General features: G+C 54.0%; 10 protein-coding genes across 10 annotated transcripts; 4 read left to right on the top strand and 6 right to left on the bottom strand.

Annotated features, from left to right (window-relative positions):
* Positions 1–488: 488 nt before the first annotated feature.
* Positions 489–2,592, bottom strand: CHGG_06040 (uncharacterized protein; the record flags this gene model as incomplete). Its single annotated transcript, XM_001222134.1, has 4 exons — positions 489–1,438; positions 1,529–1,865; positions 1,923–2,042; positions 2,284–2,592. 4 exons carry the CDS (start codon positions 2,590–2,592, stop codon positions 489–491), a joined length of 1,716 nt encoding a protein of 571 aa, XP_001222135.1.
* A 1,398-nt stretch (positions 2,593–3,990) lies between these two features.
* On the bottom strand, positions 3,991–5,052 carry CHGG_06039 (uncharacterized protein; the record flags this gene model as incomplete). The annotated part of the gene is made up of 1 exon (XM_001222133.1): positions 3,991–5,052. The coding sequence occupies one exon, from the start codon at positions 5,050–5,052 to the stop codon at positions 3,991–3,993; it is 1,062 nt and encodes a 353-aa protein (XP_001222134.1).
* Positions 5,053–6,075: 1,023 nt separating this feature from the next.
* CHGG_06038 (uncharacterized protein) lies at positions 6,076–6,702 on the bottom strand (the record flags this gene model as incomplete). Its single annotated transcript, XM_001222132.1, has 1 exon — positions 6,076–6,702. The coding sequence occupies one exon, from the start codon at positions 6,700–6,702 to the stop codon at positions 6,076–6,078; it is 627 nt and encodes a 208-aa protein (XP_001222133.1).
* A 1,040-nt stretch (positions 6,703–7,742) lies between these two features.
* Positions 7,743–10,601, bottom strand: CHGG_06037 (uncharacterized protein; the record flags this gene model as incomplete). The annotated part of the gene is made up of 1 exon (XM_001222131.1): positions 7,743–10,601. The coding sequence occupies one exon, from the start codon at positions 10,599–10,601 to the stop codon at positions 7,743–7,745; it is 2,859 nt and encodes a 952-aa protein (XP_001222132.1).
* Positions 10,602–11,684: 1,083 nt separating this feature from the next.
* Positions 11,685–13,145, bottom strand: CHGG_06036 (uncharacterized protein; the record flags this gene model as incomplete). The annotated part of the gene is made up of 6 exons (XM_001222130.1): positions 11,685–12,073; positions 12,139–12,164; positions 12,300–12,460; positions 12,750–12,817; positions 12,903–12,939; positions 12,999–13,145. The coding sequence occupies 6 exons, from the start codon at positions 13,143–13,145 to the stop codon at positions 11,685–11,687; spliced, it is 828 nt and encodes a 275-aa protein (XP_001222131.1).
* A 653-nt stretch (positions 13,146–13,798) lies between these two features.
* CHGG_06035 (uncharacterized protein) lies at positions 13,799–15,331 on the top strand (the record flags this gene model as incomplete). The annotated part of the gene is made up of 5 exons (XM_001222129.1): positions 13,799–14,044; positions 14,104–14,436; positions 14,550–14,675; positions 14,740–15,092; positions 15,169–15,331. The coding sequence occupies 5 exons, from the start codon at positions 13,799–13,801 to the stop codon at positions 15,329–15,331; spliced, it is 1,221 nt and encodes a 406-aa protein (XP_001222130.1).
* A 935-nt stretch (positions 15,332–16,266) lies between these two features.
* Positions 16,267–17,163, top strand: CHGG_06034 (uncharacterized protein; the record flags this gene model as incomplete). The annotated part of the gene is made up of 3 exons (XM_001222128.1): positions 16,267–16,513; positions 16,597–16,698; positions 16,760–17,163. The coding sequence occupies 3 exons, from the start codon at positions 16,267–16,269 to the stop codon at positions 17,161–17,163; spliced, it is 753 nt and encodes a 250-aa protein (XP_001222129.1).
* A 2,120-nt stretch (positions 17,164–19,283) lies between these two features.
* On the top strand, positions 19,284–19,638 carry CHGG_06033 (uncharacterized protein; the record flags this gene model as incomplete). The annotated part of the gene is made up of 2 exons (XM_001222127.1): positions 19,284–19,371; positions 19,505–19,638. 2 exons carry the CDS (start codon positions 19,284–19,286, stop codon positions 19,636–19,638), a joined length of 222 nt encoding a protein of 73 aa, XP_001222128.1.
* Positions 19,639–20,955: 1,317 nt separating this feature from the next.
* Positions 20,956–22,470, bottom strand: CHGG_06032 (uncharacterized protein; the record flags this gene model as incomplete). Its single annotated transcript, XM_001222126.1, has 5 exons — positions 20,956–20,990; positions 21,046–21,330; positions 21,393–21,942; positions 22,026–22,084; positions 22,146–22,470. 5 exons carry the CDS (start codon positions 22,468–22,470, stop codon positions 20,956–20,958), a joined length of 1,254 nt encoding a protein of 417 aa, XP_001222127.1.
* A 2,302-nt stretch (positions 22,471–24,772) lies between these two features.
* Positions 24,773–26,365, top strand: CHGG_06031 (uncharacterized protein; the record flags this gene model as incomplete). The annotated part of the gene is made up of 3 exons (XM_001222125.1): positions 24,773–25,212; positions 25,350–25,607; positions 25,966–26,365. The coding sequence occupies 3 exons, from the start codon at positions 24,773–24,775 to the stop codon at positions 26,363–26,365; spliced, it is 1,098 nt and encodes a 365-aa protein (XP_001222126.1).
* Between the last annotated feature and the right edge of the window lie 748 nt (positions 26,366–27,113).

Genomic DNA, 27,113 nt, shown 5'->3' with positions numbered 1-27,113 from the left:
TCCGGCTTTTTGAAGCCAAATAGCCCGAATGGGGAGGGGGATTCGGGGTTGTTGGCGGGGAGAGGTGGTGATGATGCAGAGGGGAGAGGATGGGGAGAGGGGGTGGTGGTTGGAGCGGTTTTGGGCGGCGGAGGTTGATTAGGAGTGGGGAGCGAGGAAAGGGGTTTGTTTATATCCATGATGTACACCAACACAACGTTTCAGCAATAGATCTCCGGTAGAAATACCGCCATGTAAGTTCCTCTTCCATCGTCCTTACCACGAACATTACCTATTCTCCAATTGTTGTCCGTGTTCCCGTCGGTACTGGAGGATAAATGTCGTGACAAGCGGACACGGGCAATGAAGAGGAGATGTGGTCAATTAGCGAGTGTCATTGTTGGTAAAGTATCAACACCTAAGTATGCAACCCCCAATATCGTCTCCATCCACGCTGCCTATCCTGTTTTTCTGTTCTTTATTTTTTCTTTAAACACAAAACCTGGGTCCTACTTGGAAGACCAGCCCAGCTCAGCCCTCAACCATTGTCCTTTTGCATCCCATTTCGCCCGATACTCCAGCGACTTCCCCTCGGCCCCAAGAACTGTGGCCACCTCAGACATTTTCTCCACGCCGCTCAGTTTAGCCGATCCCACAATGGTCTTGAGCAGATTTGCCGTCGAAACCTGGCTGCGGTAGTCGGGCACGAAGGTCTGCCTGCACCAATATAGCACTAGGACTGAGACGATGAGCTGTCCGCCCAAAATCCCCGCGAGCACGCCGATAGCCCGGTCCCATTTCACGCCCAGCTTGGTGTTGATGATGACGACCGCTGAGGAGGCATTGGACAGCTGCATTGTGGGTAGCTCGCCATCGGCACCGACCACGGCCAGGATGGGGAGGCGTGCAGCGAGGTGTGCTACGTCCAGCGGGCTGTACACGTCGTCGTCGGAGAAGCCCGGATCATCTAGGATAGTGGTCAACCCGCTGTCGGTGGTGTACAGTCGAAAACTGGTACTGCGATCGTCGTCAAAGAAATCTGAGTCGGCTTGAAACACCCCCAGCATGAGAAGTATGTTGGAAACGTAGGTCGCGTTCTCTGTGGAGAGGCCGTAGAACGAAGCGCGCGTGGCGGGATCGGGGCCGCTCAAGCAGCTTGAGCACTCGATGTATGTTAGGTTGTACCGCCCTGGTTGCTCTGGCAACTCTTCTTCGTCTCCGAGAACTTGTGGCTCCATGTCAGGGACCGTGTAAACGAGAGACAGGCTGATTGAGATGGGGAGTTTGGCGTCGTCATACTTACACGCGGTAGTGAGACACGTTGTAGGCGAGTTTGACATACGAGTGAAATCTATATTAGCCGCCCACGTGAACTCCTCACTGTCTGTTTCATCTCTGTGCTTTGCAAAAATGTGGTCTAGGATGACACCCATGTCGAGACTTCCGGGAGGAAGGTCATCTAGATGGGTTGAAGACAATGACGTTCGATTAGCGGAAGCTCTGGAACTGAATCATTCCGTGCCTATGTTTAAAAAATATGGTGCCTTACCGATGTCTCCTATCAATATTTCGCGCGGGCTTTCACCTTGTTCTTGGATTATCTCATAGACGTCCACACCCTCAATCCGCTTTTGGGTGCACGTTGATGAGCTTCGTAGGAAAACGGTCTCCGATGGTGACGATACATTGCCACGGAACTCACGAAAGGGGTACGAGTATTCAACATGAGTCCCGTTAAAGACCCGAGTCAAGCCTGCTATCTCCTCCATACCCAGCGGGGATGAAGGGTCGCTTTCGTTGAAGCTGATGGGACTCATCAGTAGCGCGCGCATTGCGTAATCGTTCATACGTGCTGCATAGTAACCGTCAACACGATATGCCAAAGACTCGAATATTCATAAGAATGGCCTCTGACTCATGGTTTAAAATGTAGAAGGACTCACAATGCGTGCTCCCGTATTCGCGGTAATCGGAAGCATCCCCCCGGAATCGTTCACCGGGAGGCTAAACCAGTCCTGAGAGCCCCAGTCCGTCGCCATAGCGGGATACTCGATGGTGACATCCTCGTTTGTGTCGTATGTTAAACCAAGCGTCGCAATGCTTAGCCGGCCGATGACATTCAGCAACAGGTACAATGCTGTGACCAACGTTGTGAAGTTCCATCGTCCGTCTTTGGTATGACGCCAGATGAGACGACACGAGCCGGTAGGCTCTGCCATGGCAAGGATAAGATCGACCTTTTGCGCCCGGCGTTAGCCATGCCGCATCCTACAAAGTTAATGAACGAATAATGATTGATCTTACATCCTGGGGCGAAGCAGGACCCCTCGCCAGCAAGGGCCAGCGAAGCATCCCGCCCAACAGCCCCAGCAGGGAGCCTAAAGACAAGCTGACGAGCGACGACAGCAGGATGGATAATGTGTTAAAACCCCGCCTTTCCCATTTGTCGAGTACTCCCATTCTCTCAAAGACAAAGAGGATAATGGCGAGGGTAATGCAGAGTACAAGGGAGGCTCCGCAACGCCATGCCACATGTTTCCAGGGGAGATGATGCCATACTCCTGCGGGTCGATGAGCGTTCGTTCCTTCGGTGCTATTAACACTTGCGGCCATGTTATGTCACCGATGGTGGTCGGGTAGATAGGAGAGCGGCAACTAGAATTGCCAATGCTGTTGAAAGGAAAAGAAACACGGTTTCCACTTGGTTGTGCCTAGGGCCTAGAGCTCGGGGACGTGTCTTGTAGTGCCATGGCTTTATTATTTGTTTCCCGAAGGGTTGAGGTTACATGAGCTGTCAGTCTACGAGCCAGTCCCATGGGTGGAGGCCAAAGTCCTGCATAATATTGGCTTCAGCTGAAAGGGAAGCATAATGCTAGGCCGCGTTGAAAGGGGACATAATATTGGGCTGAGCTGACAGGAGGGGAAGCACGGGGGATCGCTGGGCAAAAACGTGGCTGAACTTGCCAAGTAGACACAATCATTGGGTACGACTGCAGAATCAGCTGCCGCTATTACCAGCCCTCTACTCATGGGAAAAGTCCCGCTGTACTTGGCGTGGCCGGCAGTCTGGACTCCTGGAGTGCCCGAGAATATTATTGAAGATTAGCGTTGGTGTGTTGCACAGCAGTGGTCCGTTCGGAGAGGTTATCTAGTGGCCCGGCCCTGTGTCGTGCCTTTCCCGCCCTTCTTACCATCTTCTGACAGGGGTCGTTTGCAAGTTCATGACTCTGATGCTACCAGAGAAGTGGCCGGGCTAATAGAAGGGATTGCCAAGCGCTGTGAATTCAAGCACCAGGGTTGTTTGGCCTCGAGTCCTTGACCACTCCCTTGCTCTCCCGGTTCCAAGCTGGCCTACCTTAGGTAAGGTAACCACACCTACCTTGGTCGGTTCCGTTCGAGACTGTAGCCAAGAATATCGTTCTGTTGCAAGGCTTTGCTTCTGAACCAACCAGACAATCAAAACCCGACCATTGGTGCTGGCACCCTGCTTTTCCTGTCAACGAGGGTGCCGAAAGAAACGAGGATGGGCGGAGTATTCGTGCTTTCTAACTACCAAACTTCCAAGTATACGGCGCGGCATTAAAGCTTCATGCGGATCACACAACCTTAACGGAGGCAACCGAACAAACCTTTAAACAAAAGACCTGCAGCTGTGACGAAACATCCATGATACAACACCAACATGCTAGACTCCACCGGTGCTTGACCGCATCTTTTCAGGGCCTTCTTGTAGCGGATGGAGTCCACTCATTGCGTTCTGGATTCTACCTTCATGATGCTTCGAGGCAAGAACATCATCTCCGTTGCTCGCGTGGAAGCGCACGGCGTCGGTGGGTGGCTATGGCAAAGTGGCTCGAACCCCCTTCTTAACGAATGGTTTCCTTTGCTATTCCTTGTTCTCGTCTTCAAATTATATTAGGGGTATCCCTTGGAACGGCGGAGAAGAGAGAAAGATGTAGTCTTTGAATAGGAGTTCAGGTTGTGTTACAAGTATCATCCACCACACGCTACTCAGTCCAAAGAAACAACTATCTTCTGTGCGGAAACACCCTGCATCTGCAAATCCATCGCGTCCTGGATCTTCTCCAAACCCTTCCCAACAACATGGGCGTTGGGCGCGGCGACAAACTGCCCCTCTTCCAGCGCCTGCGGCAAGTAATCCTTCCAGATACGAGCGACGTGCCCATCCGGTTCGGCCGCATCCCTGGTGTCAATGAACCTCACCTGGACCCCCGGGATTGGGCTTGTCGGCGGGTTCGCGGCCGCAATGAACCTGTGCGTTGTGTCGGCGTGACGCTCCATCACCGCAGCAGACAGTTCGATGGAATTCTCCCCGATGGCCAACGCGCCCGCCAGAGAGCGGCCCTCCAAGACACCAACAACCTTGGCAACCAACGCCTCAGTATCCTCATGATAATCAAACACATGCTTCGCGCCCAGCTTCTTGACATAGTCAAAGTTCGTGGGCGACGCCGTCGAGATGACCTCATAGCCGGCCGCCACCGCCAGCTGCACGCCATTGCTGCCCACACTGGTCGCGCCCCCCGTGACAATCACCGCCCTCGGCTTCCCCCCATCCACCCGGCGCGCTGGCACAGTCGGCATATCCAGCGCCAAAAACTCTTCATGAAACAAACCATACCCCGCGGTCGACAGCGCCAGCGGAACCACACAAGCCTGCTCGAAGCTCAACCCCTCCGGCAGCGGCGACGCCAAGTGCTCACGCAGAACGGTATACAGCTGGAAGGCGCCCTCGGCCGGGTTGTTGACGGACTCGGCGATGGACATGGCGACGCCGACGACGCGGTCGCCGACGCGGAAGCGCGGGGACGGGCCCGGGCCGACCTCGACGACGGTGCCGGCCGTGTCGCCGCCCTGGATGAAGGGGTATTGGATGTGGGTTAGCAGCACGTCGCCCAGCTGCTGCTTGACCCAGTCGACCGGGTTGATGGCCACGGCGGCGTTGCGGATCACGATTTCGCCCGGACCGGGCGGGGTGTAGGGGGCGGGGCCGACGGCGAGGGGTCGGGCTTTGGCGGCGGAGAGCCAGGCGGCTTGGTTTTGGGGAGGCATGGTTTTGTTTTTTTTTTGGGGTGGGGGTGGTTGGGAAGGGTTTGTTGGTGTTAAGAGATTGGTCTTTTGGTGTTGTGCTCGGCGTGTAAGTGGGTGGTGAAATGCTTGTGTGAGGCGAAAGATTTGTTGTGAGCTAGGATGGAAGTGAGAATGGCCATGGCATATGTAACTTTTATGCTCAAACTGAAGATGTTGATCTCCCTCCGGCGGGGTTGTTTAAATGCGTCAATAAGTTGTGCCGTCGGGACCGGAATCCGCTCGCGGAAGCCAGCCTCGAAGCAGCCGATACGGATTTGGACCCCGGCCCTTTGTCCAAATTGTACCGTTCCCGCCTTAGGAGATACCATAACTCCGCAACCGTTGGTCGTCCCGAGAGATACTACAGAACAACCGCGGAAGGCTTTGGCTGTAGAAATGCCGAGACTCGGATCTGTCGGCCGCTTTCCTCCGCGTATTATCTCAGAGCCGGAGATATTCTAGTCCGGCAAGGCCACGGAGTCCTGGCCCTCTTAATCACGATTCTCTGTTCAAATTCTAGTGCGGTCTTGTATTAGTTAATTGGGCTGGAAACGACGACCTCGGTAAAACACACCTCGCTTGACTTTGTCAGCGGCGACAAATTGCGGCTCGCATGGCAACCTAAGTACCGAAAGGTAAGGTACCTACCTGCATGTAGTCAATCAAATCCATGGCATCTCACAAGCCGAAATGTCAACATTCACTGTCTTGTTGACCGCGTCAACATAGCTACTCTATCCCCTCTGGTGTTTACATATCACCCACCAAGCTAAAAATTCAAAGTGAGTGCCCGGAAGTATTATTTTTTGTCTCCTGCCACCGATCTTTCCTACCTTCTTTTCCTCTGCTCCCTCTTCTCTTCATCCTCTTCTCCTATTTTTCTTCTGTTGGTTTTGTTCTAGGTATTCCTCACCGCCGCCTCAGCACCAATACCTACACAAGGTACAATCCCACCCCCAACTACTCGACTCTCATACACCACCCAGGTTAGTCTCATAAATCACCCTAGTCAGCTAAAAGATCATCCAGGAGAGCTCCAATATCCTCCAGATCAGCTTCAGTATCATACAGGCCAGCTCCAAACCCACCCAGGGGATCCCCATCATGATTACGATTGCGCCCAGCCCAACTGTTATCCATGCGAGCGTGATAATCATGCATGCGAGCTCTAAATTCATCCATCCGAGCACTAAAATCATCTATGGGAGCTCTATGATTCTCCAACAGAGCATCCATCCGAGCTTCCGATTCCACAGCGTGCCTGTGGGCCCTGTCGATTGCGGCCTCGATCATAGCCCGCCCCCGTTCGCAACAGATGTGGATGCAGGACACGACCGTCGCAGCAATGTTGGCAAGCGCGCGAGCGCCTTCGACGACGACAAAACCCAGCAATAAAACCGCCACGATGACCACAGCCATGGTGATAATTTTGGTTGTGGTGCTAGGTCTGAGATGCTCCCTCGCATCGTGGTCGTCGGGATTGGGGTTGAGGTCGTCATCATCGCCGTCGGGGAGAAGCAGCAGGTCGAGACTGTCGGTGCTATCTTGGTAATGGGTGTCATCCGCTTCATCATGGTGGCTCTCGCTTGCCGCGCACTGCTCCGACTTGCGGCGGTTGTTGAAGTCTGTCATGATTGCCGTTATGTTGAGTAACAAAGAGATAGCAAAGTAACTACTCTGGGTTTGGGTTCTGGTGGTAGGTAGTCTTGTTACAGTGGATGTGTTTTGGCGGGGATAGGACTGAAACCCACAATGACCAGATTGACTTGAAAAGGGCCTGTCAATGTTTGGTGTCCGGGAAATCCTATGAAACGAATGGAGGTATTGTAGTCTGCTAAGCTGAGATATATATTGGCCTGTAAGCACTGCTATGTGTTCACATTGGCTCCGCCTTGTTCACTCGTGGAGCAGATCAGTTACATCAGCATGAGCACAACCAACTACTTTCCTGTTCAACATGTGACGTCGACGTAACTCTAGGCTTTTGTGAGCACCTGAGTCTAAATACCTACATGGAAGCATGCTACGTCAGGGAAGCCAAACAAGCGTGCAGCTCAATTGTTCCCAAATTCGAGGGACCGTTCCGAGTTACTGGCTATCAGTCACAAACACAATCAAGTTAATTCTTTCCCCGTTGTAAACCAATGTTATTACACGGATACTTCGTGGCGAGTAGTTATGTACCCAAGCACCCTCTGACCAGAAGATTACCGATACCTACACCCCAGCCGACTATCTGTGGCTGTGTCCTCTTGCAAGTCCGTTGGCACATGCACCAAACTTTGACAAGCCGCGCATCGGGCACTGAACAAGATAAACAAATGATGTTGTCAAAGTATCGAGGGTAGTAGTGGGGGGTTCTATTACACACTGCTTTCCTAAGGTTGAGCGCGATTTGGTTGCGTTACAACGCATTGAGTTGGTGGCATATGGGTATCTATTCTTTTGCTCAGGGGGTGCTAGGTAGAACGGGGTCATGGGGACTATTGCAGTTATAAGGTTATAAGTTTCCTGATCTCACGCGTTATGCTATGATCCCTAAGCTAGCAGTTCCTCAAGTCAATCTTTTCGCTAGCCAGGTCCTCGAAAGGGTGTTCCCAACCCAATGACTCTAAACCGAGCCAACGCTATTCGTACACGTACATTCTCCAGCAATCATCACGACCCACCCCCTACCCAACCACCCTCTCCCTCTCCCAAAAAGCCCTCACCTCCTCACAAAACGCATCCACGCTCCTCATCTCGCGCCGATCCACCAACGCCACCTCCAGCCACAACCTAGCCTTATCCGCCAGCATCTCCCACTCCTCCCTGCGGTCCGCCATCGCGCCCTCCAAAAACGCCAACACCAGCGCCGTGGCCAACACATCCGACGCGCCACCCAGCCCTTCCGCAGCAGCCTTCTTCGACAACACCGCTCCCTTCCCCCCATCCTCACTACCCAGCCCCAGCATCTCCAGCACCGGCACCACCCCATCCCACCGCCACGCGCCATCAAACGCCTGCAACCCCACCAGCGAGCCCAGCACATCCTCCCGCACCGCGAGCTTAGGCTCAGGCACCGCCGGGCCGTCGTCCATGAGCCCGAATCCCATGTCATCGTCGTCGTCGTCGTCGTCGTCGCCCTCGGGGTAGTGGCTAGTCGCAGCCGACGCCGCGGCCATGGTCAGGGCGACGCTCGACTCAGGCACGGACGAGCCGTCGTCAATCAGCGCGAATCCCATGTCGTCGTCCGAGTCGCTATCGGGGTACTGGGGGGCGCCGAAGAAGAGAACAGGGCTCGAAGACATCAGCATGGCGCCGCGGGGGGCGGCGGGTGGTGGGGGTGGGGGTGCGCTGCGCCCGGCCGTCTTCCTGTGGCGGAAGGATCGGGTTTTGATGACGGAGGAGGATATGGTGGAGGAGGAAAATGGTGTGGCGAAGCCAACCTCTGGGGTTGGTGATTGCGGGGGTTGCTCGGGTAGGTCGTTTGGGTTCTGGGACCCCTCGACCGCGACAAAGCTGCACCATTTCCCGCCGACTTGGTAGGTGACGCCCAGGCGGACCGCCTCGCGCTCGACCATGTCGCTGAAGCGGCCGGGGTGTTGGTCCTTGAGGAGGGATCCGGCGGCGTCCTTGGCGTGGTAGATCCAGCCACGGCCCTCCTCCAGCTCCTTGACCGCCTTGCGGGCGGCGAGCTGATGGATGGTCTCGGACTTTTCGGCCAGCACGGTGACGGGAATATCCAGCTCGACCGGTCCGTGGGCGAATGTGCCGCGGAGGATGACCGATTTGGGTTGCTTCTGAGCGGTTTCCGGAGAGAGGAGGAGGTACACGGTGGTACGGTTGAAGGGAAAAAGCGCGGGAATGAGAAATGGTGCTTGTAGGAACTTCGGCTCCGAGACGGGCGGAACATGCGAGTACTTGCCGCCCGCAGAAGCGTCGAGGGAAGAGTCAAGCATCTCGGCATCGGGGTCGGCTGCCTCGTCGAAGAGGGAGGTGGGCTTCTTGGGCGCCTCATCCTTCTCGACTTCCCGTACGTCAATGGTCATTCCGTCCATGACCTTCTCCACAATCTCAAAGTCCTCGTCTGCGGAAGTGTCGGCCACGTCGTTGGCATACTTGACCTCCAGCGTGTAGTCGTTGATGTGCGGCATCAAAGAGGCCTTCAGCATGCGGACGACCTTGGTGTTCATCTTCTCGTTGTCGCCAACCGACTGCGAAAAACCGTTGCCGGCCGCGGCTACGCCTTCGACGAGGGCGTGACTGGCGCCACTACCAATTCCCAGGGTAAATACACGGATTTTACCGTTGCTCTCTGCTACCTTTTTGTTCAGCAGTTCAAAAAGTGCACTTTGGTCCCAGATCTCGCCGTCAGTGAGCAGGAAGACCTCCAAGTCCATATCGGCGTAGCGTCTGTTGATGACATCTTCCATCGGATGGTAGATATCGGTGCCGCCGAAATCAGCGCTGAAACCGTCGACATAGCGCGAGGCCTTCTCGAGCGAGGATTGATCATAGGTTTGAGACTTGTTACCGAAAAGGAACTCGTGGCGCGAACCAAAGGAGCAGATATTGAACTTGACTCCCACGGGCAGCGACTTGAGGAAGAGGTGCAAGGCGGTTTTGAGGTGTCTCACATTCGGTCCTTCCATGGAACCGGACCGGTCGCAGAGGAATACAATCTCCGGCTTTGTCGAGGGGAGGTTGAACTTCGGGACCAAGGTAGCCATCAACGCGCGGTGGTTATCAAGTGTGGGATGTTGCTCAAGAACGGCGATCGGGTTACCGGTATTGGTGGCGACCACCCGAAGGACAAAATCGTCGCCCAGTTCCGTGGTTGACAGGGCAAGGGTGGCCGACGCTTTTTGGAGAGACATGTCGGCACCACTGGCGGCCCCCGCGGAGGTATTGCCCAGTGTCACGGAGATGGGGTGCGATGGGGACTGGATGTTCTTGACGTTAGACCCGTCGGGCATCTCCACATCAACGACGATGCTGATTCCGCCCTTTGTGTCGACAGGACTCGACAGCAGCTCGCCGGGGTAGTTGCCGTATCGAGGTGCGATCCCCGTTGGGATAGTGAAACGGATTCCATCTATTTCGGCATCTTGTTTCAGCTCGCCAAGGTACGAAATTTCGACTTTGAGAGTTGCGTTTGCGGGGACATTGCCGACAGTGGTGGTGAATACATCGCTTGCTGCGGGTAGCTGCTCCAAAAGGCCAGCCGTCTCGCCGCGGTCGACGGCGGCCTGGTAGGTCTTCTTCGCCTCCGCGCGCTCCTTGACGACGCCGCGGATGACCCGCTCGCCGTTGATGGTGCAAATGAAACCGACAACAGAGACGCCATCATAGAGGGGGAAAGTGTATCTGAGTTCAGAAATGACCTCGGACCGGGGATTGACGAAGCTCTGGGTCAGAGTAGTCCGGCTCGTCGACGACACAATCTTGGTGTTGGCTGAGAGTGACAACTGGGGAAGGTATTTGCGTTCGGGTAGGCGTCGGCCGGGAACGACATAGTAGAGGCCGCAAATGTGAGTGTTGTGAAACATCCTGGGCGGTTTCGCTCTTGTTCGGTGGAAGTTTTTAGTGATGATATGGGAGCAATGATGTTAAAGTTGATGATTTCGGAATTGGTGAGATGATATTGTACTCGAGTTTGACAAGCCGCGAGGTCGCTATTAATTAAATAGATGGATCGATGCGGGCGATTCACCGTAAGATAGGGAGGCAGTTGCAAAGCCAGCAAGCAAAGCGGGGTGTGACTTGAAAGTGGAAGGATTGTTTATGTGAACTTGGAAAGGGCAAGACCAGGTGGGATGTACAATTACACTGGTCGGCAGGTTTACATTCTTTATACGTACCACAACTCCTCCGCAACCTTCTGTCGTCAGCATCGGCAATGATGCGATGAGCCCAGCAATGAGCCCAGCAACCCCCAGCTTCAGTCCCAAACAAGCATTGGCAAGACAGTGGCGCTGTTTCTCGAGCGAATGAAACCACGGCAATCCGATATGACCCCACCTTTTGTAACCACATTTCAACCAACAAGATAAAATGCACAGTTGAGCAAAAACCGACCCAATCTTGCCAGTGAGTCGGTGGTGACTCAACCGGTCTGCCAGTATCCGCATCAATTGATGGATTGCAGCCAGGCAGCCAACCCAACCCCACACCAATTCTGTTGATTCACAAGGCAAAGCTCAAACGGAGTGGAAGTGAATGATGCATGCTTCGCTAATTTTTGGCAAGTCTGGTTTATCTCACAGGGTTAGGGTTACTACTCCTCCACCCCCTGGCCGAAAACAAGCCGAAGTCAAATGGGGAGGAAAGAATTAAGAAAAAGAGAAAGCAAGAAGAGTAAAATAGAAAAGTGAGGTGACTTTGGGATTCCACATGGCTCTTTTTCGTTCCTCTAGTCGAAGGTTTCGACGGCAGCTACACTTGGAGTTCGGCTTTTCTTTCGGCTAGAGTGTCCTCGGGCTTGAAACCCTCTGCCCCTGAGCACCGCCCCCCTTTCCTCGTTCATTATCTACATCATTTAAATGTACGCGTTTTCGGCCACAAGGTAACCCCTGAACCCCATCCTCCCCGTAAACCAAGTATTAAGTATTCTTCACCCAGCCCAAAACACCCTAAACATCAGAACGTTGTTGGTGAATGGCCTTCGACACCATAATCCCGCCGGGCTGGTCCTGCAACTCCAAAAGGGCCTCTTCTGCACTCGGGCTGCGCACCGCCTCGACCCGGTTCACAATCTTAGCCGACGACGACGCGCTGTGGTTGGGGAACGAGAGGTGCCACTTGTTGTTGTTGCTGTGGCTGTTGCTAGTAGCAGTTCCCTGGTTGCTCCGGAAACTGGCCAACGACTTGTTGCCGCTGCGGAGCGAGAACTTGCTCGCAAAGTCTTGCAGTGCATCAAGCGAGATGCCGGTGAAGAGGGGACGCAGCGTGGGGAGGCAGGCACTGACCACGGCGACCGCGGCCTCGATTACCGTCCAGTAGAGCGTCGGTGCGATGTTCACTGTTGCCGGTGGGTCTGGTTAGCATGAAGTCGTCTTGCCGCGTGGGAGTGTTAGTGATACATACCGGTGATGTCCAGCGCGTTGGCGTAGCTGTCTGAGGACAGGAAGAAGAAGTATATTCTTGCGATGCTGATGCCGACAACACTGAATTGCGCCGACACCCTCCCGTTAGCCTCTGCTCCACGGAAAATGGGTTGCCAGGATACTTGAACAGGGAGAACTCACAAGGCGCCCAACAAAAAGATAGCGCTGACGGCAATCTTTTGTCGCCGGGGCATGTGCAAGCGCCAGACAAATGGGATTGGGACGGCCAGAATGGCCGTGTCCATAATCATGTTGCTAATAGCCGTGGCCCAAAACATGGGGAGGTAGTCGTAACATACGGCCTGATGGTCAGGGGTCCCAAACAGTGTCTTCCATACCATTGGAATGGGCATGCACTCGAAGAGTGTCGCGAAGAAGAAGGCAACTCCCCAAGCGGCCACAGCTCCGAGCAAGATCGAGCTGATGAGCGAAAAGATTTTGCCTTTGAAGATGCGACGGTAAAAGACGACAATCGACAGCTTCGTGAATACGAGCGACAAGATCGATAGCAGTTGCGTTGCGAATTCGGTCTACCGCAGGGACCGAGTTAGTCATACTGTTCTCAGGCACGTTCTCCCATCAATGGCATACCTGCAAGAAAATGGTCAAAGTGTGGTCGAACACAATATTGCCAGCATCGTCCATGTGTATGTGACCGCCTAGATTCCCCAAGGCAACGGCTTAGGTGCGTAAGTGTGGGTTCTCAAGATTCGGTGACGAGCATGAGGGTACATGGCGACATACCGACAATGTTATTGATGCTTAGTGCCACGCTGAATAGCTAGAGGTCGGACGTATTACTATGCAGTGTATTTCGCATGACTTTGGCTGTTGTCTTACCAAGCCGGGGAGGATCAGGTAGTCATCACCAGAAAGACCATTGTGCCTAACGGCGCGGGCCCAGAACCTGAGAACTACCGCAATAATGGGTAGCGCTATAAACACAGCACACACAATGACAATGTTGGTGCTGAGAGACAACGCCATGGCGACAGGTATGCCTGCTGGCAAGAAGGATCAGCGCCCGGCACTGTGCAGAGGTGGAGAACGAGAAACTGTCATCGAAGCCAACGGGCTTTTGAACGGGAAAGAGACGCGAAAGCTCTGGATCGTGCTTAGGCTGCCACGGGCGAGCCGACATTCGATACATGTATGGGCATGGCTGACGGTTCCCCTTCTCAGCGAGCCGTGTATGGAATAATCCTGCGTTAATATTGGACGCAGGCTTCCTGCAGTCGGAAGGCAAAGTTAGACAGTGGTGGGGGGGCCACTGGGGGCTGGAAACAGAGCTGCCGGACACGACGGCCACCGATTGAGTTCCCCGCCCGGGTGCGCTGCAGTTGAGGGGCACGAGTACCGAACAAGGCAGGCAGGCCATAGGCCGGTCGGCCTGCTCTGTCAATTTCTGTTGGTTGGTGCTGCAAGCCGAGATAAGGTGTCGTTCATTTTTGTGTTTGCTTCCATCTGCCTGAGACACGGTGCGCGCAACCCAACCTGGACGCATCCAGTCATCATCTCACCACCTTCTCAAACCTTTGATGCCCGAGCTCTAATTTTCTCCAATTTCTCATACTCGGTACTGACTGACAACCTTCGCATCCGCATTTGCACACCACCCAGCCCTACATTCTGTTCCCATCATGGCCTCCCCCGAACCACGCATTGTCGAGTTGGCGAAGAGAATTGCCGCAAACACAGAGACGCTGCAAAGCTACCTCACCTCTCATAACCTTCCCACGCCGTCCTTCGACGTCGACGGGCCCAAGGACACATTGGTATCAAAAACCGAGACTGAAACCGAGGCAGCCCGGGTGGCTATTGTCGATGACACCGAGGAGCTGCGTCGTTTGGTTCTCGGGCCCCGAGAGTATTTGATGAGCTACACGGTTAGTTTTATGATCCCCTCATTGCTTTGGGCGCCTCCTGTCTCACTGCTGCAACACAGCACAACGAGCTCCTCAGCCAACAAGCCATCGCACGTTTTCGCCTCGCGCACGCCTTTGCCCCTGGTGCCGAGGCTTCATTTGCCGACATCGCAGCGGCTACCGGGCTACCAGAGATCAACGTTCGCCAAATCATCCGCCATGCCATCATCAAGGACATCTTCGTAGAACCCCGCCCCGGCGTCGTCGCCCACAATGCCGTGTCCCGCCTTTTGGCAGAAGATCCCGTCATCCACGACTGGGTTGGCGCAAGTAACGATGACCTCTGGCAGGGTGCTGCCCAGACGTGCAATGCGCTGGAGAAGTATCCGGGCTCGCAGGAACCTAATGAGACGGTATGTGGTATGGGAACACATTGATACGACTGGTTCTGATCAGGTTTGCGGCATCGTAGGGTTTCGCCTTGGCAAATAACACGAACGCCACCACCTACCAAGTGTTCTCCCAGTTTCCGGAGCGCGCCCGCAGGTTTGGTAACGCCATGCGGTCCTTTACTGAGGGCACCGGTTTTGAACTAAGCCACGTAGTCGACAACCTCCCTTGGGGAGAGGTCGGGAATGGGACCGTCGTCGACGTAGGTTTTGACGCTATCTTTGGGTTTGCGTGTCACGGTTCGAACTAACAATCATACTACACAGGTCGGTGGCTCCCAGGGATTCGCCTGCTTTGCCATCGCTCGCAAATTCCCCGCCCTCTCGTTTGTCGTGCAAGATCTGGAGCCCGTCATCCAGGCGGCCGAGAAAGAGGTGCCCAACGACCTAGTAGATCGTGTCCGATTCATGACGCACGACTTTCTTCTCGAGGACCAACCTGTCAAAGGGGGTGACGTCTACTTCTTCCGCTGGATCCTGCACAACTGGTCCGACAAGTACTGCGTCAAGATCCTGCGTGGTCTAATCCCCGCGCTTAAGCCGGGTGCCAAGATCGTGTTGAACGACAATGTGCTGCCTCAGCCGGGAGTCCTCTCTCGGTGGCAAGAAAACCGCCTCCGGTATGTTTTTTTGGTGGGGAGTGTCTTAGACGCAGCAATTACGGGTGTAATTCCCAAACTAACAACACACTCGTAGATCGATGGACCTTTGCATGACAGAACTCCAGAACTCACATGAGCGAGAGCTGGATGATTGGGCCAAAGTCTTTGAGCTGGCAGACCCACGTTTCGAATTCAAGGGGGGCCAGCAGCCTGCCGGTTCAAACCTGTGGCTTATGGTGGCGGAGTGGAAGGGCTGAGAGCCGGGCCGATAACCGGTCGATCTCTTTCGACGACAGATCATGGCTTCATCGGGAAATGGTGTATGTATGTCCAGCACTTCGACTTTGCTCTCCGTACGGCACAGACAAAACATGATTCGACACTGCGGCCCCGCGACCCCTATTCATCACCGACTGTGTAACTCTGGCGTAAAATGATCAGTGAATCTGCGAATCCCAAAGCCCCTGCTTAATCCTCCGACGCAGAGTTGCGCCACCAAGCAGCAAAATATCCGGCCCTTCCCGTGGCTACCCCATGGGGCTGGCTGTGCCTCTTCACACTAAGCGCCGGCCGTTGTACGACCTCGACTGAGACATTCGACACATTCTTGACAAATCATTGGACGTTATCGGGCCTCATCACATTTGGTGGTGTTATTTATCATACTGCGGAACCGCTCATCATTGTCAGCCCCCAACTGCCCTTTGAATGCCGTTGGAGGTGGGATCATGCGGCGCGGTCCGCAGCCCAACCGGTCAATCACCCTCCATTCCGTCACTGTCCCAAAAGTCGTCGGTTTGGCGGCCCTATCGGGTTCGGTCCATCTGAAGAACTCGGTTTTGGACGCCAGGTTACGCAATCGCACAAGAACCGCCGAAGCTAAGACTGCCTGTCGGGCTGCCACGCACAGTGCATATACTTGTGTAGACGTCGCTGTAATTCCGCGCGTACAAACCCGGTGCTTGCCGAAGATGGCTCCCTTCTTGCACGTGAAATATGTCCCGCGATAGTGCGAGGTAGGATGCGGCTGTTGCTTCGCCGCTGTTCGAGAGGCAGACCAGCAATACCCACAGGGATAGGGACTGTCCTTCTATCAAAGTCCCGTTATGCCAGTCTACTTTTGTTGTAACGCCTCTTTATCACGAGCAGGAGTATCCTTCACGCCATTCGAATCCCTCAGCCAAGGTCGACCATGTCCAACAAGATCACATATGAACCCGTTCATTCTCGGGACACTACTGAAGACGACGAGCATGATGATTTACCCCTTCTAGCTTTGGGCCAAGAAAAGCAGGGACCACGCAACGGGCCATATTCAACAACTTGTTTGCTCGTCACGCTTGTGCTCGTAACCGCCGCCGCCACCCTGGTGTCTGGGACAGCGGGCTTCATCTGGGGACGGCACATCGAAAGGGACCGTGCCGAATCGGACTGGTTTTGTATGTTTACACACTGGAAAATGAACCCAATTACAACGACATTAGCATCCGAAGCAATGTACTGATATACTCGGTCCTTCCAGCACCTCCCGGCCGGATTGATCATACTTTCAACTACCGGTGGCAGTTTTCGGCGAGACCTAGCAACAACGAATCACAGATTTGGTGGAATAAGGTGTTCCCAAGTAAGCTGTCACTACACTCTCGTTAGCTTGCTTAGCTACTTACATACGCCCACTGCGACAGAGGGTAGGGGATTCATTCAACACCCCGAAATATCCCCCGTACCCCACGGCCTTGCGGTATTTCATCAGCTTCACTGCCTTGTAAGACGGCCCGGTAAATTTGCTAAGCTGGAATACCTCCACCCGCTGACCTCAATCTCAAACCAGGATGCCATTCGCCATGGGTATTATTCCGCCGTGGATGGAACCGAGCCGATCCATTTTGCGAAGCCAGGCCATATCCGCCACTGCATCGACTACCTCCGGCAATCCATCATGTGTAATGCCGATACTAATCTTGAGCCTATTGACCCCGACCTTGACGGCGTGACGGGGTGGGGATTCCCAAGAAAGTGTCGGGATATCGTGCGGCTCATAAGCTGGGCCCAGAAGTGGAGGACGCATAACCAAACGGGGCATCATTGAATACGTGGTGGACATTGTACATGTAGATTGCAAATGGTGTGTAGCTTGAGAAAATGAAAAGTAACAATGCTTCGGTGTTTATTATCATGCCGGTCATTCCTCCAGACACATCACAATTTACCGCCCCCCTGAATCACCGCCAGCATGCTCTGGAACAAGCAAATGGGGATCAAACAAGTCCACGCGACGCGACCTTGCCCATGTCTGGATGCTATCCCACTTAACACACCGATGCAGAGCCCCCTCTTTTGTTGTCGGTTCAATGGCATGCCCCTCTGCATCGTGGAGCCACTTGAACGACGTCACGGTGGTATCGCCGTGGCACATGGAAGCCTGGCGGAGAAATTCGAGGCAATGCTCTAAAGCAGGAGATTAAGGAGTTAGCTATCTTAGCGATGGTTGGGTGTTGTGGTAGGTGTGGAATTGTTGGCTCACCTGCGTGCGTCATGCGCTCGTTGAATTCGAGGTCGGTCTGGTTTGGATAGTAGTACTCCCGGTAGAACCACTTCCGCAGTCGTTTCTAAAATGTGGATGAAGTTGTCAGTTATCCGAGGCATACCTCCAAACACAGCAGCGGAACGGGATTTTACCACGCAGTGGAGCTCGTGATAGACTCCTAGCACTGCCAACGACCCCGATCCATCTCTCATTCTCAGGGATGTCTCATTCAGTTTATCCATCTCATCGGGGTGCAATTTGATGTTGGTACCTGCATGGATGTTAGATCTACAAAGTTCGCTCTCGTTCGGCAACACGGTTAGTACTCGCCATCCATGAGACTCTTCCACGCAGATTCGGATTCTGCTCGTGGGTAACCAGCATATATGCTTCCCTCCGCTAGCCCGTCGACCGGCCTCGCTTCGTACTGGATAACTTGTTCAACCGGGGGCTAGAGCGCCGTGTAAGCCTCATATTTCGTAGTAGCTTGGAAGGGGACGCTTGATGTTGGACGTCATACAATATAATAATAAATCTTTGGAGCGCCGGGGCTCCGCATTCTCGTTTTCGTACTGTGAATACAACGAAAAGAACAGTGTATAGAAAAATCAGCACCGCGTGGAAAAAAAGGTATTCGAGGTGCCGCCATCGTTGTCCCTCTCTGGAGGGCAAAAGGAGGGACTCCTTTTCCAAATCAGACGTGCCGTCTGCTCCAGGAATGAAAGGGGCCGACTCTTCCCCTGGATTTTCCGAACTGCGACGCTCGTTGAGTAAAGCCATAGCTCCGTGTTCCGTGGAAAGTGAGCTCAACTTGTCTTCCGTCGGTGGTAGGTAGGGAGGTACTCTCGGCAGGTGTCTCAACACCCATGTTCCAAGCGCTATCAATGATGAGTGAACACAACAACATGGTTTGATTGATATGGCCCTATCAGTATCCCGGGGTCAACCCACGGCCGGCGATCGCCTGAGTGAGCTGACTACGCCGCCTGCGCCGCATTTTATGTCCCCTCCATTCTTTCTGCCGCATGTACCTCCGTCTCTTCACACTGTGTATCACGCGGCGGTTGCAAACACAGGGCGAACAGGTCCTTCTTCCCAAGTCCTACATGCCGTGCTACTTACCTTAGCATTCACCAACCAACACGCCGAACGGCTCCGCCTCGAGACCAATCCCGCACCGGCCGGCCAAGACACACTTCTCAAACACCATTGGCCTGCGGGTGGCACAAAACACTCAACATGATTGGCGACGCCGGCCAATCGATGGCTTGCAACTGCCGTGATCTCCGCGCCCGGTCGGATCTTTTGTGAGGCCAGGTGCATGAGGCTGGTAATCATGTAGGTATGAATGATATTGGAACACCAGGCTCAGCAAGTGAGCAAGGCAACCATGACCACCGAGTCCAATTTCGAGTCACCCACTGCTGCTTACTCGGTACGGACCAGCACCCGTCGGTCCCGGCTTCAAGTGCCGAGACCCTGGGGAACCGCGGCGCCTCGTTGGGATTTATACGGGGACATGTTCCCCTAGTATCACCGCTTCCAGTCCCCGGAACGTCTCTCTCTTCCTCTCAACTTCCATCACCATTGTCCAGAAACAACCCCAACCCAAACCCACCCCTCACGCCAACCCGAACCCAAACCCATACCTCCACCAAACAACAACAAAAAAGCCCACCACCATGCGCCCCATCAGCACCCTCCTCCTCACCCTCCTCACCCCGACTGCCCTCGCCCTCGCGGTGCCCTCCCCCAAGAACGCCGCCCAGCGTAAGTCCAGTCCAGTCCCACCCCACTCACTCAAACCCCCCCTCCCCTGTGCCCTATCCCGCACCCCCTAGTGCCCTATCCCGCACCCCCTAACGAAATCATGTTTATTTACTCTACACTAACACGCCACCAGTGCGCAGCAGCCCCGGCGCCACCGTAGGCGACCACCGCCGCAGCCCCTCGGTCGAAGGAGCCGGCCAGTCGGGCGGCGATGACGATGACGCGATTGCGTATGCTTGGTATGACGAGGATGAGAAGGCCGCTTGAGTTGGGCTGGCTACCTCGCTACCTACCTAGGTACCGTACCTAGGTGGGGTAGGCAGCTGGGCGGGTGGGTGTTTGGGTAAGGTACATGTAGTTGAGTGTGGTGGTGATAGCGGGATCGGGGTTTGGGAGATGTCTGTTTGTTGGGGTGGTGCTTGGGTACCGAGTGTGGTGTCGAGTTGTTGAGTTGATAAGGGTGGTGCCGCCGTCCGGGTGGATTGTAGTATTATCAGGGAATGGTTAGGGGAGGACCAGAGAGCAGGGTTTACATTGTATCAGTGGCTATTTAGTTGTTACCGCTCCCATTCCGGACTTCAGGGTGTGGCAGGTGGTGTACTTCGCAGTGGGACAGGAGTTGAGGACTTGACCGTGCCGCCGTTGCCGTCGCAAGGATCCACGCCTACCCCTATACCAACGTAATGTGCGCAAAATAAAATACCCTCGCTACTTTGGATGTGGATTCTGTCATCCGGCCATATACGCGTAGTTATTCGTATAATTTTGCGGCAAAACGGTCCGTGTAACTCCCTTTCTCCCTTTTGCGAAAGGTAAATGCCGAACTCGAAGCGGGAGCAAGAAATCAAGAAAAGTGATAACTAGAAGCAGAAGAAAAAAAAAAAAAAAAAAGGAAAAACCGAAGAAAGATAAAAGATAGAGAAAACCGAGTTTAATGAATTACAGAAAAGAAGCCAAGTGAAATAAAAACTAGCCTTCATGCTTTCGAATCGCTTTCTTTTCGTATTCAAGTCCAAGGTTTCGGCCGCACCTCGACTTGGAGTTCAGCCTTTTTCGGCCACAGAATGCCTTGTAAGTTGATCTTGGACCTGACTCTTGCACCGCCGACAACAAGAGGGCATCAATCTCTAGTTTCCACGGCCCTGGCTAAACAAAATCGCGGTATCAGGTGTGGAATCAAGCCTGGCTGTGGCTGTGATATAGGAGGGGAAAGCCCCAAAGCCCCTTTTCATGTTTGTACCTTGTATGTACGAGCACTAGTTATCGATTCTAGTGCCCTCAGCAAAATGTTGGATGGCGTCGGCACGATGACAATGCCCCATCCGCTACCACCCACATGCAATATTCTGCTAATTGGAACTGGTCATGAGGTGGCGGATAATAGGTAGTGCGGGAAGACGAAAACGGAGATGGCAGAATAAAGTGTCCTACTTTGACGTTTATACAGCACGCTAAGATGTACAATCAACCCCATCCCGCTTTGTTGACTCCCGTGTCCTTGCCATGGGTATCCTCATCTAATCAACAACATGCCACCATGTACCATGCTCCGGATCTAATAACGCAACATCCCTTCCGCGTAGATTAGGTGGTTTTCCTAGCAACCACTACCATTCGCGCTGCAAATATGTCCCAGTAATTATTCATTGACCCAAAATTATTATCAAGGCTTACGTATCCTGACCAACGCCAAGAAATAGTCCTCCAGGGGCAGTAGGTTCAGCAGGAGGTCGTTGAAGTTCCAGGCAAGCAAGCAGGCGATGGCGCCAGCGACCGCATCCAGGATATAATGGTTTGCCGTTGCAACGATTGCGGTCAAGATGACGGCAGGGTAGACCATGCCGAGGCCAACGATGGCCAGACGCCTCCATCCGAACCGGCCACGCCTCCTCAGGGGCACGGCGGCAATGGTAAGGCCGACGAGGAAGGAGTAACCGAAGTGAAGGGAAGGCATGGCAGCTGAACGGGAAGCTCAATGAGTATATTGACACAGAACACAAGATCAGCTGTTGAGCACTTACCGTATTGGTTGCAGAACCGGTTGGTCGTCCAAACACTGCTGTCGCCGTCGGCGCCGTGGACAGTATCCACAAACCCAAAGCTCTTGGCCTCCTGCGCGTACTCGCCCATGTAGCTCGGATCGCTCAGCAACCGCGGCGGCATGCATGGCCAGAGGGTAAAGACGATGAAGGCGAGCAAGTTACACATGGCCATGGTCCTCCGCCTCCGTTCAAAGATGGCGGGCCCGAAAGGCGGCGCAAGGTCTCTCCAGTTCTCAAGCACCGATTTCCCGCCGTGTTCTTCCTGCAACTTGTGTCGTGGCCTCGCGGTCGTGATGTGGTAGAGCACGATGAGGTAGAGGATTGTGCCGGGGATGTGTATGAACGAGTACGTCTTGTTTGTCCACCGCATGAGCGTGGGGCGCTCGAGAAACCATTGCTGCACAGCGGGCTCGACGAAGATGCCCAGGGCCTGTTCGAGGCGGATGACCTGGAGCCCATGCTCGCGGGCAGTGTCGACGGTGTCTTCTTGGAGTGTCACGGCAGTGAAGGCTCGTCCGAGTTGATATACCTAGCAGTGTGTGAGCAGCAAGTTTGCCAGGGCACTGGGGCGAAGGGGGAGGAGGGGAGAGGAGTGATAGTAGGACCACACACCCAGTAGATAAGAGCCCAGTACCAGACCTCAGCGAGGAATGGGAAACCGTTGCAGCACCCTACTCAAGAAGCGGTCCTTGAAGATTCCGGTGTTGGGCGTTGTCACTTCCATTTCCCAACCCATGAAGCGCAACCTCCGTTTCTGCCACTTCGAAGTCACCTTGTTGTCGGTGGAGAGGTCCTCTGCCAGTGTGCTACTCGAGCTATTGCTAGACCGACTCAGTGACGAGGGCAGCAAGGTGCGCTCGTCCTCCTTGCCTCTACCAGCCTCGACGTCCTCATCCTCTGAATCGGCGCTGTATTTGAGGTGCTGCCACGGTTCGGGTCGGCTCGTGGAGAGTGGTGAGCGGGCCAGGACAGCGCGGCTTCTGTTGCGGTTGACGATGGTGCCAAAGGCCAACAAGCTGACCACGATCAGAGGTTCCAACACGGCACCGAGCGCCATCTTTGCGAGTGAAACAGAGGCGCAGGCCGTTGGTCTTGCCTTAGACGGCCGTCTGGGTTACGATGGGATGGAAGGAACAGGCGATGAGACCGATATATGAGAATGAAGAGAGGAGAAGCAAAGACGAGGTCCGCCCGGACTCACGGACCCGACGTCAGTCGAACACATCGGGAAACATCAGACGGCCGAGACTGCCAAGCGCAGACTTACGGTTGGCAGGCAGTTGCGATTCCCCTTCGCCCAAGGGTAACCAAGATCGAAGGCGCGTTCTTGTCCATGATAGGGCTTGCAACCCGCTCCTTCCTGGCCCCATCATCAGTGCCTCGGTGATTCAACCAATCCATGTTCCTCGCCTTCCCAGTCCTCTCAAGCTGTTCTCCACCCAGTCGATGCGTACTGTGTAGGAGACGAGGAGACAAAGAACCTTGCGGTCATCAAAGCTCTCTCGCGCTCTCCATTGCTCCCCCACACAGTACAGAAGCACGTTAGGCAAGAGGCTGTGAGCGTGTCTTGCTTACTGTGTAGGGAGGACGTTGGAGGTCCCCTCCCTCGGCAGCCCGAGAATGATACCCTTTTTCTGACAGCCAAGATATCCCAAGGCTCGGCCGGATAAGTCGGAACGGAAACGCAGGCGTGGTGGTGGGGTCCATGACCTGATCTCCAACGGGCCCGGCGCGAGCTTGGTGCCTCCACCATTGTCGGAGACTGTCCAACCTCCGGGTGTGCGGGTGCACCCAGGCCATGCGCCAACGGTTGACGACGAGGTGCCCGCATGAGTCCGTCTGGTTACGTCGTATTTCGTACAGCTACGTTGTTTGAAGATGAACGGGACCCAACCCCTTATACAGACATCTGAGAGGGGCTGGAAACAGTCCTTTGGACTCGTGCGACATCCTAGATGAACGATCGGGTCATGATTCGCATGCCAAGCGTCGTGCATTGGGTCGGGAAGCACTTCTCTGAACCTCCGAGACAAATCGTGGTCCACAAGTTGGGCTTGACGAACGCGGCGCGCCGGTAGTCCGGCTGCCCGATGCGGACTTCTTTTGGAAACCGATTGCGAGATCCTGCGTGCATGAGGTAATGGTCGATGATGGAGCACAATTGGCATTACGTCATTGGTCCGATGTCGAGGTTCCCAAACCGTGTCAGAACTTTATCTTTTGATCACTGCGGATGGCACGCGAGATGGCACGCGACGACCTCGACGGCAACTTCCCGCGTCTGGCTTGTGGGTTGGAACTCCCAAGCCTTGGGACATAAGAACACTCATGTTTTGACAATGCGGTTGCAAGGTCTGGGCATTAAAACGAATGGCCCCCAAATTACAGGAGCTGAGGAGTTACGCGAACTTTCCCATCCTCTCCGCCTGCATGAAGGAACGGAATCAACAGTGGCAGAGAGTGCCGATTTCCGATTGCCATTCTCTTTGCTGGGCCGATGATCCCAGCCAGCTTCCAGGAGCGGATCCCGCTAAGTGGGGCCGAGAGGGAGGTCTGGCCGCTCCCCACTGAGCTCTTTTTTTTTTGCGCACGCCGTCTCGTGGGAAATTTCCTTTTTGGACACATCCTGTTCCACAGCAAACTCCATACTGTCCCATCTCAACCACTAAGATCTACATAGTAGAATATGAACCATCATGTGAACAGTGTATGAATGTACATGCCGTCCCACGACAGTCCAGCAACAAAGCTATGTATCTACCTTAGTTACATCGGTAGCCACCACCAGAGGTGCCAATTCGAAGTTGCAGAGGTAACTGAAAGCACGTTAGAGAACACAAAAATGAGCTGCTGACAAGTGGAATAGTCCCACAAAACCTAGGCAAACGAGCCCATTGCCACATGGCCAGTGGGCTTGAGTAAGGAGGTTTAGCCGTCAGAACTTACATCGCCATTGCCTAACGTTGTATCCACCAAACCTACAACATAACAGTCCCATGGTTCAAGGTTTATGCACAGTGCCGTTGTTCAACGATGGGGCAAGAAAATGTCCTCCATTGTGCCAGCAACAGCCGTAGGTTGATTCGCATGTTGACAACGAACCGTGGAGAGTGCCGTCTGTGGCTTGAATAACAGTAACATACGTCACGTCATGCCACCGCATCATGGCACCACTGCTGCATCGAGCTGTTAGGACGGCCGCGTTGAACAATATCAGTTAAAGAGTTCCTTGAAGCCCTCGTTGTTGTCTACGTTCGCGTCAAGGCTACATATACCTCGGCATGGCATCCTGGAGTCCCCTGGCTTTTCTGCTGCACGAACAGCAGCAAGTCGACTGGTGGCCGCCCTAAAATCTCTTCATGTACCCAAGCGGCAAATACAAGATCACCGGTCGCCGGACCGGTCTTTTCATACCAACCATGAGTACTCCTCGTCGCTCCACGCTCACGACACTTCCGGTTGAGCTTGTCTTGTCTGTTATGGATCACCTCGACAACTGGTACGACATCCATAACCTAATGCGAGCGTACCAAGGCCTCGAAAACTCGAATACGACTCGACGGCTTCAAAAGCTCATGTTCCGCGCCGATGCACGTAAACTGAAACAGCGCCTCGATTCCGGCTACGGAGGGTATCCCCTACTACAGTCGACACCTCCGATAACCGCGGGTTGTTGGGCGATCCTCATGGGCGACGTCGAGCTAGCTCTATCCGCTCTAGATGAATACCGAGTCCAGGGCAGCGAGGACTATCTTTACGCCACGAGGGATAGCACCGAGGGCCATCTTCACTGCACGGGGTGCCGAAACCCATGGTGGTTAACCTTTCCCCCCCGAGCAATCCCCAAAAGAATATGGCAAAAGTCCGGGATCCCACGCCTTTGATATTGGCCGCCCTCAGCGGGAACATTGACATGGTGGAAGCGATAATCAATAGGTGCCAGGAATCGGAAGGAGATGAGCAGTTTCGGGGGCCCAGCCGTTTCAACAAGTGGGCGGAGGTGTTGCACCTGTCTAAACCATGCACCAATTACATGGTCACCGCTCTGGGTCTGGCCGCCTGGCAAGGCCGCAAGGATATGGTCAAGGTCTTGATAGACAAGGGCGCCCGGATTCGTTGGCGGCACCCAGACGGAGGCTATCCCACAAGCGAAGTAATCGTGGTTGCCGCTCTCTCCGACTGGGGGTTGGACTTGTACATTTCTGAAGAGCAGATTTCAAGGGCGGGTAGCTGTCTTGGAATTCCTACCTGACAAAGGGTACGATGTCAACTTCGGGGTCGGCAATTTTTTCCAGAGCGTCTTCCAGTACGGACAGTCCGCCAACGTCCCAAGCGACATACTGCCTTGTCCATTCACGCCCCTTTGGCATACAATCTGGGCCATGAAATCGCAATACCTCGGGCTTGCCCAGTTGCTGATTCGCCGTGGGGCCAGATGGGCACCCTGGGCGGATCCAGGCAGGGAAAGCTGGCGGAGGAAGAGCATTTACAACCCGATCTCTAGAGGAACTCACTGGTTGTCACCTCTTGAACACATTCTTCACCGTACTAGGGACGAGCAAAAAGGTATGAAAATGAAAGAAGAAGAATGGATGGACGTGGAGGAGCCATGGGACACGGAACCTATTACCGCCGACGTTGTTATTAATGGGGAAGAATTGGACAATAACGGCGATGAAATGGCTGATAACCTCCGCCAGCCTGACGAAGAAAAACTCCAGATGGAGGCAGCCCTCTTCAAAACAATGATGGAGGAAGGAGCCAAGCAACCGGTCAAGCCTAGCCAACTTCGATGGGCACTGGAGACAGCTCTTGAAGGGTACTCCATCAGGGCTTTGAACCGCCATCCGCGCGTGATCCTCCATTTTGTCAAGATGCTGAATTATCTGGTAGAAAGAGGTGCAACATTCGAGAAACTCCACAGAAACTCTGTCAAGATTGTTGCAACGTAAAAACAAAGATGCCTGGAGTTAGGTAACAGTACGGAGGCACGGATGGCCTCCAGCGAGACGGCCAAGGAGTCTTAGAAACCAACACTGGAGTACTGCTTAATATCACGCAACAAACGAGTGCAAATAGGTTGCGCTGAAGAAGCTCTTTTCTCCCAATTCCCATCTCTTTTACCCAGTTTCCGTTTTTCTTTTCAGTGTCTTTACTTCTCTTATTCTTTTCCTTGTTGTTGATCATTCTCATCTCTTTTGCACCCCCATATGCTGTTCTGGGTTCGCCCTTTTTGGTCAGAAGATGCCCGCCCGATCACAAGCTATGGCAAGTTTTTACAGAAGCAACCTGTAATTAACCTCTGTATATGAACAACCATGAATGGCGCACCCACTCACGCCAACCACCTATACACCCATATCCCTTCTGCCGCGGGCACCGTTTCCTGCTTCTTTCCGTTCAATGGGGTTGTCGATACGCATGTTGAATTCCTTCTCCTCTTCAATGAGAAAGGCGGAAGCTATGAACCAAGTATTAGCCTAGCACCAAGGGTACATATTGGCAAGCGGTGACCTACCTATAGTCGCCACAGCTACGAAACACCCCGCAGTTATCCACACATGGCGGAAAGCAACCACATAAGTGTCGAGAAGAGCCGTGGTAACAATATAAATGATCTCAGGGGTAGACCCAGGACCCCCCCGAAGGGCAGTCTCGTTACGTCCAACAAGCGCAGCAACAAATCTTCGATAATTCTTC

Source organism: Chaetomium globosum, genomic scaffold, assembly GCF_000143365.1.
Source record: "Chaetomium globosum CBS 148.51 scaffold_3 genomic scaffold, whole genome shotgun sequence".
In the NCBI taxonomy this organism is placed as follows: domain Eukaryota; kingdom Fungi; phylum Ascomycota; class Sordariomycetes; order Sordariales; family Chaetomiaceae; genus Chaetomium; species Chaetomium globosum.
This window is presented reverse-complemented; position numbering and strand designations above follow the sequence as displayed.